Source organism: Brachyistius frenatus, unplaced genomic scaffold (assembly GCF_029030835.1).
Source record: "Brachyistius frenatus isolate BFR_SWC_R1_liver_20210118 unplaced genomic scaffold, ASM2903083v1 Contig_61, whole genome shotgun sequence".
In the NCBI taxonomy this organism is placed as follows: Eukaryota; Metazoa; Chordata; class Actinopteri; family Embiotocidae; genus Brachyistius; species Brachyistius frenatus.
This window is the reverse complement of record NW_027210660.1, coordinates 1,291,037-1,303,515: the sequence shown is the minus strand read 5'-3', so window position 1 is coordinate 1,303,515 and position 12,479 is coordinate 1,291,037. Positions and strand designations below refer to the sequence as shown.

The following is a 12,479-nucleotide window of genomic DNA, read 5'->3' as shown; positions in this document are numbered from 1 at the left end:
GTTTCACTTGCCTTTGGTATCGAATCATTATTGATTGCCTCGAGTCCTTCAACCTGCTCTTCTCAGTTTGGAATGTGCTGAGTCGGTAAGATGGTTTGAACGCCTTGAATTTGCGTGCATGAAAATGCATGAATCCATTTTTTGAGGGGATGCTACAGGTAGACGGTCATATTTAAGCTTTCATAATGTATTCCATTGCCGTCTCAGCAGAATTTGATTGTGGACTTTTTGTTCAACTTTCATCTGCCTGTTTCTTCTCTTTGTTCCCGGACTCTTGTATCAACATTTTTGTAGTTCAGAAAACATCGGACTATTCCTCTAAATAAGAGTTAGTGCAGAAAAATAAATCAAACTGCATCTGCTAACGTTTTTGGGTGTAGTCTTCTGTATTATGTAGCTTTCAGAGATACAAGCAACAGGTTTGGATTCTCTCACAACAGCCGCTGATAATATGATAATGGGCACTTTTAATGTTAATATTGCAGATGAAAACAGTTACCCCGTCTTTCTTGTCCCTCTCCAGGGCTCCATGGAGAAAATCTCTGGATACTTCCTCATTCTCATCCAACCACATGACGACAAATGGCTCAAACCAGCTGTACAACAAAGAATGAGAAGGGGCAACATAAATCCTAATGCCACAGTGGTGCCAGTATCAGTAAAGGTGTCCAGCTGTATAGAAAATACTCACGCTGGATATTCAGGTACATGCTTCTGGAAAGTGGTTAGTTCCTTGCAGTACTCATTATAGAGCCACTTCACCTTGAAGTGCAAATTCATATAATCTGCACTTTTACACAGGCGGTGCTTCTCATGCTCTGAATATCAAAGAGAGAAAGACTGAGGAAAGCCACACACGACACCCCTTCTCTTTTTATATATGCAGTTTGCAACTTCCAAAACACACACACCCTCCAACACAAACATATAGTTCATCTCTTATCCCCACCAGAACCTCACCATCCCAACAACACACACTATCGCACACAAAACTCACCTTCCATGGCGTATTTCATATCTTGTGCGAACATGTTCCACATGACCTCAGCGCTGATCTTGCCCACATTGAGTTCCTGGGGAAACCTATAAGAGACGTCACAGTGCCCAGGCTGAAACCCAGCTCTATATTCAGTAATGGTACTGTATTATTTAACAACACCACGCAGGCTAATTCTTATGTAACTCTATTAGTGCTTCCTCTGTGTATTTTCAGCTACCACAGAAATAAACATACACCAGCAAAATATCAAATTTGGTTATAAACTATTATCCTCATAGTTTCCCAAAGCAAAGCACTGGGTTCCTTTAAATTCATAATCACCAATATTCAATTAACTACCTCCACCTCCAAGCTGGTATTGTACAAGAATTACTTGGCTTTCCATACAGATTCTAGGGGTTTACTGCTATTACAGCAATATAATACAGAACGATACTGATAGTGTACAGATGGATGTTTTGTTTTGTATTTTCCTCTTTATTTTCCACTTTAGAGCTGACAGGACACGCACTCCCCACCACATATTGTATTACTTTATATTTTTTCAGGAAACCCCATACAGCTGTTACCTGACAAAGTCTCTCCTAAAATGGCTTTGGAATTTCCAACACTGCCTCTGCATGCTAAATTTGATAAAGCAGGCAAACATTATAAGCACACACTCACTGATTAAGGCAGGGAGTGTACGAGTTTTTGTCCTCCTCTATGATGGAGACAATGAGGGTGATGAGTTTCGACCAGAAGTCCAGGTTTTTGATGTTGGGACCCTGCTCATCTGGAGGGACTGCTTTTGACTGGAAAGAGAAAGCTGCATCCGTCAAGAATTTCTTCGCAGTATCACTGAGAGCACAGTGGTGGTGCTACAGTTCAAGAATACTGTGCAGGAGATGTCTATACACACACACACACATGCGAAACACACACATAAACTTACAGGGTCTGACTGATATTCCCTGTTGTAGAGGTCGTGGCAGTTGTTGAAAATATACTCGTAGGTGGAGTTGAGACAGGCTTTTACACAGTCCTTCACCACCTGACTCGCCCTGGGGGGACTCTGCAGCTCCTGGACCTGAACACAAACGTTACACAGCATATGGCTGAATAGCAAACACCTCAAAGTCTCTGTCAGACACACACATACTTAAAAGTAGGTTATCTCAGTAAGAATTTAACCAAAAACTCATTGAGCTACAAACATTGCACCAACATACATAAACACTTACTCTCACATACAAACACACAGTTTGGTGCTACTAGCTTCCATTTGGATATGGTAATGTTAAACTGACTTTTAGTTTGTGCCTCAGGCTACCATACTGAAAATACTGGAAATTTGGAAAATGTTTAGTTTGGAGCTGATGTTAAAAAAGAAAAGAAAAGAAAACTAAAACAAAAGAAAGAAAAGAAAAGCATCCATCTGATGTTTTTTTCGTACCTTCATCCTGAAGAACGTGATGCTCGTCAGCAGGTCGACAGTAGACTTGAGGTCTTGCAGTCTCTCGGGACTGCTGGCAGGGAAGTTGTTCTGAAAGGACATTCACAAACATAACATTATAAAGAACTGCACTGAACTAAGGTTAAAAGCATGACCTTTGCTCTTATAGAGAGCAGCGACTGCCAAAATAGACGACAAAGAAGTGCCGACACGTGCACACAAAAATAGCACAAACAGATGTGGCTAGAAAGAGACCGAAAATCAACACCACTTGTGAGACTCTGTAAGCAGTATTAACTTTAGAATCAAATTGTTCAACATTTCCATAATGGACAGACGCAGTAAGTACCCGATACATGGAGAGGTCAATCCTCAGGGAGTTGTGCAGCTGATCCAGAAGTTTGACAAACCTCTCTTTCTACACAGGAAAAGAAAAAGAAAAACCACTCAGAAACACGACTGACAGATTATTTGTTACCATTTGACTACGCAAACCAATGACTGATCTGACGAGGCTCAGCTCATTGGACGTTTGACAAAGTAGGCGGGGACACATCCCACTGAGTTTCATCTACAGCCCCAGGTGGACCAAGAGCTAATCATTTCTAAAGACTTTTGAGAAGTAATAATATTTTCTGGAGGTAAATATAATTCCCCTTGTAGAATATAAATCACAAACACATGGAAATGGGGCAAAATACTGCAAAGTATTTTTTTAGGGACTTACCCCAAAGTTTGATGCAGCAAATCTGTCCGAAGCAGAAACATTGTTGGACGACTGGGTGGTGTGGGCGTAGTAAGCATTGATGTTGGCAAGCAGGGTGCTCATCACAGCTGGCACTCCTGGGCACATGTACTTTGACGACAAGCAGGCAAAGTGGCTGTGGGGTTGAAGCGGCACCGGTAACTGTTAGTACATTTACTCGCTCCTCATATCTCCGTATTGATGAATAAATCAAAATTACAGTTGTTGCTTAACTGTATGTTTCATAAATCCATTTAATAGGCAATGGAGTAAAATAAATGCTTTTATTTTGGGATTGTTCAACATTCAGAGTAATACTTGAGGTACTGACGTCATGGCCTGGTAGATGGACTCCACTCCGTATCTCATGGCAAACTCATCCACAATCTCCTGAGCCGTCTCCTCAAAGTAAACCTTCCAGGCATCGTCTCCTTTGGCATCAGGAATCTTTACTATGCCGCTGTTCTGCTCCTCAGTGGTGTACTGGAACAGATGCTGAACACAAAGGACAAAGGACTGGTAAGTCTTCAGCTGTCATTATTATTATTACTAGCAGTAGTAGTGGTTGTACAATTAATAGCTTAAAGCAGGTGAAGTACTTGACAAAGCATTTTATATAAAGTGGAACATTTGCTAATTAAAAAAAAAAACAAATACAAATAATCAGCCAGATCAAAAGGCCATAAGAATCAATTTAAGAAAAACAGCAGAAATATACATAAAACTGTGAAAAAGTCAATGAAACATTCTGACTTTTACATATGACACCATGTCCTTTATTGTCTGACTATATTGATAAAAATGGCGCAACAATTCCAGTCAATTACTAATGGTTACAAGTAGGGCTGTCACAGCCGTGAATTTTTAGTTGACGAATAATTGTCACACAAATGAATAAACAGTATATTTGTATTTTTCTGTTCATTTTGTGCCACAATTACTGTATTAGCCGAATCATAGTATAGTAATACTCATACAACTCATGAAAAAGAGACGTTTATTGGCTTTGGTGTTTGGCTGTGCAAATAAATCCATGATGTGAATGTCAATAGTTGATCATCAAAATGTCCTCGGTTGAATATTAGAAGTCAAGTCGAGATAAACAATTGGTGGCGCCTTATGTCCACTGCTTTTAAACCACAGCAGGAGAACATCATAAAAAGAGCGCCATTCAAACCTCAAATGGTGGAAAACTACATGGAAATAGTGATAGAAATGTGTCATTTCAGCCGTTTTTATACAGGTGAATAGAAACGATTTCAACGATTATGCAAAAAGCTTAAAATAATTCAGATGAGGTGATTATGTCATAAATGTGACAGGTCAAATTACAACTGGTAAACGATAAAAATGGGGAAGTTTCTAAGTGTATAAAGACAGAAATGATTGATAGTGTCAATATGAAACCAAGAATTAAATGAACTAATTCACTTGGGATAGCAGGTGTCTCTTTTATGTTTAATGTTGTATTTAAAACATAAATGCAAATAATAAAGTCATTAGATGAATTTCCAGCAGCTTCTCATTCAGACTGACCTCATGTAGGCAGGTGTATTGGACATGGTAAGGAGCCACCGTCTCCTCTCCTTTGATCTCCACGCTTATGTGCATCCGGATGGCTCCCGACACAGCAGACTTATCTGTTCTCTTGTCTGTCAAATAAAAGGAAGGTACACGTGTCTCTTTAACGGGCTGAAGTCTGTTCTTTCTACAGCAGACAAGCACTTCAAGGATCGGGTTCTTGTGCTGTTATCGCTGTTTGACTTGCTGCTCCTCTCATCCATCTCTTATTCTCAATGTCCTCTCCTCTTATCTCACAAAACTCACCCAAGTTGTACCAAACGTCCATCTCTCCGCTTAGAGTCCTGACTTCGATAATGGTTTGACCCAGAAAGTCGTCGCTCTCGCGTTTGAACCTCTGTTTCACACGAGACTTGATGTCGTCATCCTCATCCCACACGCGCACCTTGATGCGGTCGGACGAGTTGTGGCATTCACTGGATGAAGCAGAGACAGAAATTGTTGGACAACCTCAGAAGTCGGCAACTGGTGGACGGAACCAGGGAAAATACAGTACTGCATGGTTCTCTAGCGATCCAAAAACAGAAAATTACGGTGTCTTGTGTTTTTTTAGTCTGAGATATAATCCTTAAATTAAACGGCATGTAAATACTTGAAACTGTTACAGCTTTCCAATGTACTCACAAGTGGAAGTTCTCTTCCCAGACAGGGTTGAGGTTGCCATAGATGGTCTTGGTCCTCTTCTTAGTCTTTCCAACTTGAACAGTTACATAAGGGTCACTGGAGCCTGTTTTGTCTTTAGCCTGAAGGCCCTGGGCACATACCACTGAAGAAGAGGCAAGACACAAAGACACGTTTAAACACAGAACATGACAGCTGTCTGGTTGAATGACATTTATTTTACAGGTCTAATAAAGTAGATAGATAGATAGATAGATATCTGTATTGATCCCTAAAGGGATATTACTCTATCCTCACAGGATAAAAACCCTAAACTTAAATTCACCTGTGATGCTGATCTTCGCCGACCACTTCGAGGTCCCATCAAGCACGCTTTGCTTGATCTGCTTCATGTGTGTGCCATGTGTTGATTTGTCGAGGGCAAACACTTCCTGGATTTGCTCAAATATCTCCGGTTTATTCCTCTCTCTGATCTTCATGCGATCCTTCAGGACCATGATGATGTTCTGGGTCCGGTCCTCTGCCCCATGCTTGGAGCACTTTTCTGCAGCTCCTGATGAGAGAGAAAGATGAAGCGAGTGATGCAGGAAGAACATTTGATGGTGTAAACATATATGCAAGGCAATATGGCCTATAGACCCAGCAGCTTATCTTCCCTGCAATCCATCTCTTTAAAGCAAAGCACCAAGTTAAGATAGCAGCAGATCAATTATAAGAGTCTTTGACACTTCTTGGCCAGGAATCAAACCCCAAACCTCCCAATATTATGACGGAAATGTATTAACTTGATCTAGTCAGGAAAAAGTAGATAGCCGAGTATAATAGACCAGCAGATGTTTTTGGGCATCAAGATCTTACAGGACTCTTTGGACACAGGAGAGAGATGAATTATGCATTGCACCGACTGATTCTAAAATCAGTGTGGGAATTAAATAAGCCACCCCTTGTGGAGCTGTATTAGACAAAGCAGTATGGCTGCAAAGGCTATGGGTAGAAGAGAGAGAGAGAAAAAAGGCAGGGGTATGACAGCACATTACTCAGGAGATAAATTGGAAAGGAAGAGGGAGGAGAATGTGAGAGTGGATAGAGGACAAGAATAATGGGATGTCAATCGAGCAGAAGGATACAGAAGAGGAGCTAAAATAGTTTTCGGTTTGTGTGGAGAGCCAGGTGCGTGTGTACCCAAGTAAAGATTGAAGCAGATGCAAATTAACCTACGCCTGTGTGCATGTTTGCAAAAAAGTTGTGTCCTTACTCTGCAGACAGTCGGCATTCAGCAGATCCTGGCACTTATCGTGGCATTTGACGCCACACTCGGAGCAGCGCATGCCTTGGCGTGCGATACCCCACAGCAGCCCCTCACATTCGTAGCAGTAGGTTGGGGTGGTAGCTGTCCACACCTCAAAGTTGTGTGGAGTAGTGGAGGAGATGGGGTAGATCAGAGCCTGCAGGGTCTTTTTATAAACGTGGCTCTTCTGCAAGGAATAAAAGTTTAATTAGGCAGTGATTAAATGTTGGAAGATCCTGAAGAAAACTGTGAAAAAGAACGGTGAGGAGAAGAACCCACCAGCTCTTCATTGCCGAGAGTGGTGGAAGCCATCGCTGAGGTGATTCCAGCCTTACGCGAGCTCTGCACCAGAGACTGAGAACGAGAGGGCAAACAAAAAAGTGTTTATGTCTTAACTGGGAGAGACAGTGTGGTGTACTATTTTTTATTGTAGGGATAAACAAATACTCACCATCGCCTAATGGAGCCAGGCAATGGTGAGTGAAAGGAGACAAAAAACATGGAAACATATTTTAGAAATTTCAAACAATGAGCTGTACAAGTCTTTAAGATGTGTATGTATGTGTGTGCGTGTGTGCGTGTGTGTGTGTGTGTGTGTGTGTGTGTGTGTGTGTGTGTGTGTGTGTGTGTGTGTGTGTGTGTGTGTGTACATTCCTATAAATCTACAATAACCAGTTATGCAAGCATTTCATTTATCAACAAACCACAGCAGTGGAAGGTGCGACCGTCAGATTCAGCATAGGTAGCCTTTATAAGTATATTCACTTTGGATTATAAAAAAAAAGGAATGCCGGGAAGTAAAAGTTGTGAAATCGTGTGTAGATATTACAGTAACAAAAACTAACTCCAAAGCAAAAGAGGCAGAAACAAATATGATACACTAGGTAAATGACGGATGGAGAGGATAGACGATAGTAGAGAACCAATAATGTCTACACAAAACTGATTCCACGGTATCCTACAACAGTGATGTAGATTATGTGAGTGCATTCATGTTGTTTCTCACCAGGTCTCTGACAAGAGGAATGGCTTTCCTTTTGCGAAGGTCAGGCATGCTGTCAATACTGTAGAGTGCACCTCCCATGCTGAATGAGAAAAGTATGAACCGTTATTTATCTGCTCATCCGTATTTATAGTTTTTCAAACAGCTCTGTCATGAAAATGTTTTGCTCCAGAGGAGCCGATGTTTTTATCTCAATCATTGTTTCGAATGCTAATCCAGTCAAAGACTTCACTCGAGAGTTTATTTACTCAGGCTGCCTCGTCGCAAATAGTGAGCGTGAGGCTCCACATACCTGCGTATAATTGCTGGGTTTCTATTTGGCTGACATTTCTTCAGTATGCAGCCTTAGTTGCATTCTGAGATCTGCCTCATCTACAAATGACCTGCCAGCTAAGTCAGGGCAGCCCATCGCTGTTCAATGCTCACTGGACAAATGCCCAAATCGGAATGAGCCTGTGGATCAGAATGAAATCGAACCAAGGATTCCCAGACCAAAGAAGGACATTTTCAATCTAAAGCAGCAGAGGCATATTCTCTCAGTGAGCTGAGAATAATTGTAATTGAATTGAATCTCCGGAGTTACTGCATTAACTTAACTAAAAGACCGAGTGATATGCAGTGTAGTGTGTTTCAAGGAAGAGGAAGAAATGTAAGCACACTCACCCTCCTTTACCAAACCACAGCGAGCTGGAGGTCTCTCCTCGAGCCTGAGAGAAAGAGCAGCAATGTTAAAAGAAAGAAAAGCCAACTTAAGTTTCTTCCCGCAGTCTTTTCTAGCCTTAATACACTGTATGAATGAAGCTGCATAACTAGAATGAAAGTTATCGGATTATGAGACGGCTTCACATCTGACATCCCATCCCATTTGTGTGTTATTGTATCAGAGGCTTAAAGTGGGATGAGTCAGTAAAAAGTCTTCTTGGCACAATTTGTGCAACTGAGAAATAAAGCGGATGAAATTTACAAATACTTATAATAAGCAAGCAGAATTCAGAACTAGAAAGAAACCAGTTAATTAATAAACGCTACCCATAATAATTTCATTGGATAATACATAAAAATTGGTTACGAAACTACTTAAGATTTTATTTAAAATATCTTCTACTGGAGAACCAGGAGAAATCCAGCCGATAATCAGACTGTCGGACAGCTCTTGGAAGATGCAACAGAAAAGATCAAATTGCTGTGAGAATGAATGAAGGAAGTGAAGGTGCCTGTTCATAGACAGTGCGAATTTCAACCCGACGTATTTCCCTCTTTCTCTCACGCAACCATTCAGGTTGTACCTACCTGTCAGCATGCTCCAATGATGGCCGAGCAAAGTGCATGCGAGTGTCACTATGGCAATGACATGAAACTGGAAAGAAAACAAAGTGGGTCGGCACAAACAAACAAAAAATAAAGACAAGGAAAAGGAAGCCAAATGTACAAAAACACAATGTGACATACATCAACATAAACATCGAAGCAAGTGATTAATTCTTTGCAAAACGGAATTCAAAGGTAATGAATAGCAACATAATATATAAATAAAATATGCAAGTGAAAACTGACCAAGCAAAACTAAATGTGTCCAACTGGATCAAGCAGTGATGTGGTGCCGCACCCAAACAAAAAAAACTAAAAGTTTGCCTTCTATTTATTTTAAGAAAACCAAGAGGCATCAATTATAGAATATGAAACACATTAAGTCTGCTTCCTGGTGTCTTGCAAAAAAAAAAAAAAAAAAAAAACGCTATCAAAATAGAAGTCACAAAGTTGCTGTACCCTGTCTCTGCACATAAATATTGCACAACACATATATATTTCAAAGACTTGGTAGACACTTTGAGAGTCTCTTGAACTCAGTTACATCTTTTAGATTACAGGGTGGAGCTGAATCAGGCCTGCAGCTCTGAGACCTGACTGGACTGTTGTGAAGGACTGGACTGGAATTTGGGGCTCAAACCCAAACTGGGACTGGGATTAATCAGTGCACTTACCTCCCTTAGCTGCTGTAACACCTTGTTGTAGATCCTTAGCCAGTTCTCTTTGGCTCTGACTGCTGGATCGACTGGCTCTTTGGGCTCCTCTATAACTGGAGGACTAAAATAAAAAGTATATTTGGATTTTTAGCAGGAATGAAGTCAGCTGACACACTTCTAGCAATTGTGACTTATTGATTCTTTTCCAGTCTATTTTTGTTGCTTCATTCAGTTCATTGATCTCATTCCCTTTCAACCTTCACTCCTACCTCTCAGGTGGCATCTCTTTTTCCTCTACTGGCGTCACCGGTCTGCTCTCTTCAAACTGTTCCTCTTTCTCCTCAGTGGGAAGCTTTTCTTCCTGCTGAGCAGGCGGTGTCCTGTCCTCGTTCTCCAGCATCATTTCATCTTCTAGCCACTGCTCTTCCTCCAGTTGGGGAGCCTGGTCCTCAAGAGCAGCTGACTGTGTGGTGACAGGATCACTGGGATGGGACTGAGGTGAAGCAGAAGATGCGGTCTGTTGGGACGAAGGGCCCACGGCAGTGGAGGGTGGCTGGGAGGCTGAGTTAGCCAAGGTGGCAGGGTGGGATGAAGGGCAAGAGTTGGCTGCAGCTGACTGTTGTGACTGAGAGACAGCTGAGGCTGGAGGGTGAGACTGGGCAGGCTGGGCAGTGGGGACGGAGGACAGGAAAGTAGAAGCCAAGCCTGTGACTGCAGCTGTTAGAGGTTTGGCCATTGAGAAGAAGGATGTGGCAGATGGAGCTGGCTGCGGCTGAGGTTGTGTTTGGGGCTGGGGTTGTTTAGGTGGTTGGGCTGTTTGTTGAGCAGAAGGGGGCTGTGCTGTTGGTGCCATGCCAGGAGGATGAGCCTGGTTGGAGGTTTGGTTTGGTGGTTGAGTATGAGGCTGCTGCTGGTGCAGCGAGGGCTGTTTCTCCAGAGGAGGTCTGGAGCTCGATACATCGAGTGTTGGGGGGGCAGTTGAAGTTGGAGTAGGTGTGAATGGAGGTTCCATGTCCTCACTGAGGGTCCCATCCAAATTGTACAAATCCTCATCATCATACATCATCTCCTCATCCTCATAGAGACCTTCCTCTTCTCCCTCATACAATCCTCCATCATCCTCCTCGTACAGAGCGGCTTCTTCTCCTCCATCTTTGCTGTAGCCTCCCTCATCGCTGTACGCCCCCTGGGTCTCATCAGGGTCCCAGTCTGGAGAGCCTTTACTGTAGCTAACTGAGGAGTGGCAGGAGTGGTAGGAGTCATTCTCGTCATAAGGGTCCCTCTCTCCATACTCAACACCATAGTCTTCCTCACTCAGCTGACTGCTGCACCGACTGAGCTCTGCAGTCGACGCATAGCTCCCAGTGGGACTGCAGGAAGGAGAGGACGCCAAAGTTACAATACAACACAGCAACATGCCCAGGAGAGCACCACAGTACTCAGGAGGATTACAATTTTATAATGAACAGAGACACTTTCATTCAGGTTATTATTGCATGTTTACTGTACTAATTAACAAAGGCACAATTATAAAATAAATAGTTTATCTTCCCTTTACAAACTATAATCTCAAAAATGCTTATGAAGCGCTGTATTACAGCACTTTATGGCCTGTACACTTCGCACTCTATTAGAGAGCCCTAATAAACACCCTTTCTACATGTCTTGGGCTGCTAGGACTACTGATGGCAAATCAATGAAAAGCACAAGCAACCAGACAAGCAACGAGAAATAGAGCAGAACAGAAAGGTGAGAGGCCTCCAGGAAGCTGACAAAAGAAAGAGCAAGCATCCAGAAAAGCAACAAACAGAGAAAAAGTATTTATACTGCTTGATGAATGGGGTTATTAACAGCAGAATAGAGGCTCGAAGAGGAAGGAGGATGGATGGGGGAGAGAGAGATAGTAAAGACAGGAAGGGAGCAGTGAGCACAGAGACAATAAGAAGGAGAGAGTGCAGACAGGGAGTGAGTGAGAGGAAGAGATGAAGAAGAATGGACTGTGGTGGGAGGAGGTCGCTCTGTCCAATACACTCATACAAGCAGCTAATCTTATGTGCAGTATTGACCATTAAATTGCCAGTTTAATAATTCATAGAGCAAGAGGTGGACGGATGCATGTTTTCATCTTTGAGAAATATGTCAATAAACACTGAGACATATTATAAAAGCACTTGATTCTGAATGACCCAATGAAGGGCCTCCAAATGCACAAATTCCATTGCAGAATTTCATTAACTTTCATTAACTCATTCCATTTAGCTGTTTTTGGTCCCAGTGTATTGTGCAAGCTGGTTTACTGTCATGGATTACTGGGCATGGGACACTTTGATAAAGCAACAACAACACTTGTGCTTTTCCTGCTATGGAAGGTCAAGATGTCGACTGCGGCCTAGACGTAACCCAAGGTAATCACCACTATTAGTGCTGCAGCAGTTAGTCGGCTAATTTCATTAGTCAGTCAACTTGAATAAATCATGTGTCATTAAGTTGACTAGGTAATGTCAGTTACACAGAAAAATCTATTTATAGTTCGCTAACATTAACCACCATAAACTTCTGCCCATTCCAGACTAGGAAAGGCTAAAGCTGCAAAATTCCTGAGTGTTTAGAATTTAATTTGATCATTTTATGGCTTAAATTCTCAAGTTTTCATTTGTACAAACAAGACTATTTCTTCAATGAGAGTCACATTTTAAGCTATTTATCAAGCAAAAATACCAAACACTTACAGGTTCCAGTTCAAATGTAAAAATATGCTGGAGGGGCTTTAAATCTTAGTAGAGTGAACATGAAGTGGACTACGTGTGTCAGCGGACAGTGTGATGTGCATTTTTCCCTACTA

The 12,479-nt window shown here is 42.0% G+C and overlaps 1 protein-coding gene across 1 annotated transcript in view; it reads right to left on the bottom strand.

The window, feature by feature from the left end:
• The window catches only part of LOC138625299 (protein unc-13 homolog A-like), a 30,834-nt gene that overhangs the window by 7,427 nt on the left and 10,928 nt on the right, over positions 1 to 12,479 (bottom strand). Inside the window, exons 10-29 of the mRNA XM_069706121.1 lie at positions 9,907 to 11,007; positions 9,656 to 9,758; positions 8,337 to 8,380; positions 7,677 to 7,755; positions 7,122 to 7,127; positions 6,950 to 7,024; positions 6,638 to 6,857; positions 5,708 to 5,935; positions 5,386 to 5,527; positions 5,008 to 5,177; positions 4,717 to 4,832; positions 3,512 to 3,675; positions 3,163 to 3,316; positions 2,785 to 2,853; positions 2,436 to 2,525; positions 1,935 to 2,069; positions 1,667 to 1,794; positions 998 to 1,083; positions 692 to 818; positions 500 to 596 (exon numbers count right to left, since the gene is read on the bottom strand). Of these exons, the coding sequence (XP_069562222.1) occupies positions 500 to 596; positions 692 to 818; positions 998 to 1,083; positions 1,667 to 1,794; positions 1,935 to 2,069; positions 2,436 to 2,525; positions 2,785 to 2,853; positions 3,163 to 3,316; positions 3,512 to 3,675; positions 4,717 to 4,832; positions 5,008 to 5,177; positions 5,386 to 5,527; positions 5,708 to 5,935; positions 6,638 to 6,857; positions 6,950 to 7,024; positions 7,122 to 7,127; positions 7,677 to 7,755; positions 8,337 to 8,380; positions 9,656 to 9,758; positions 9,907 to 11,007 (3,334 nt within the window). The remainder of the gene's footprint in view (positions 1 to 499; positions 597 to 691; positions 819 to 997; positions 1,084 to 1,666; positions 1,795 to 1,934; positions 2,070 to 2,435; positions 2,526 to 2,784; positions 2,854 to 3,162; positions 3,317 to 3,511; positions 3,676 to 4,716; positions 4,833 to 5,007; positions 5,178 to 5,385; positions 5,528 to 5,707; positions 5,936 to 6,637; positions 6,858 to 6,949; positions 7,025 to 7,121; positions 7,128 to 7,676; positions 7,756 to 8,336; positions 8,381 to 9,655; positions 9,759 to 9,906; positions 11,008 to 12,479) is intronic.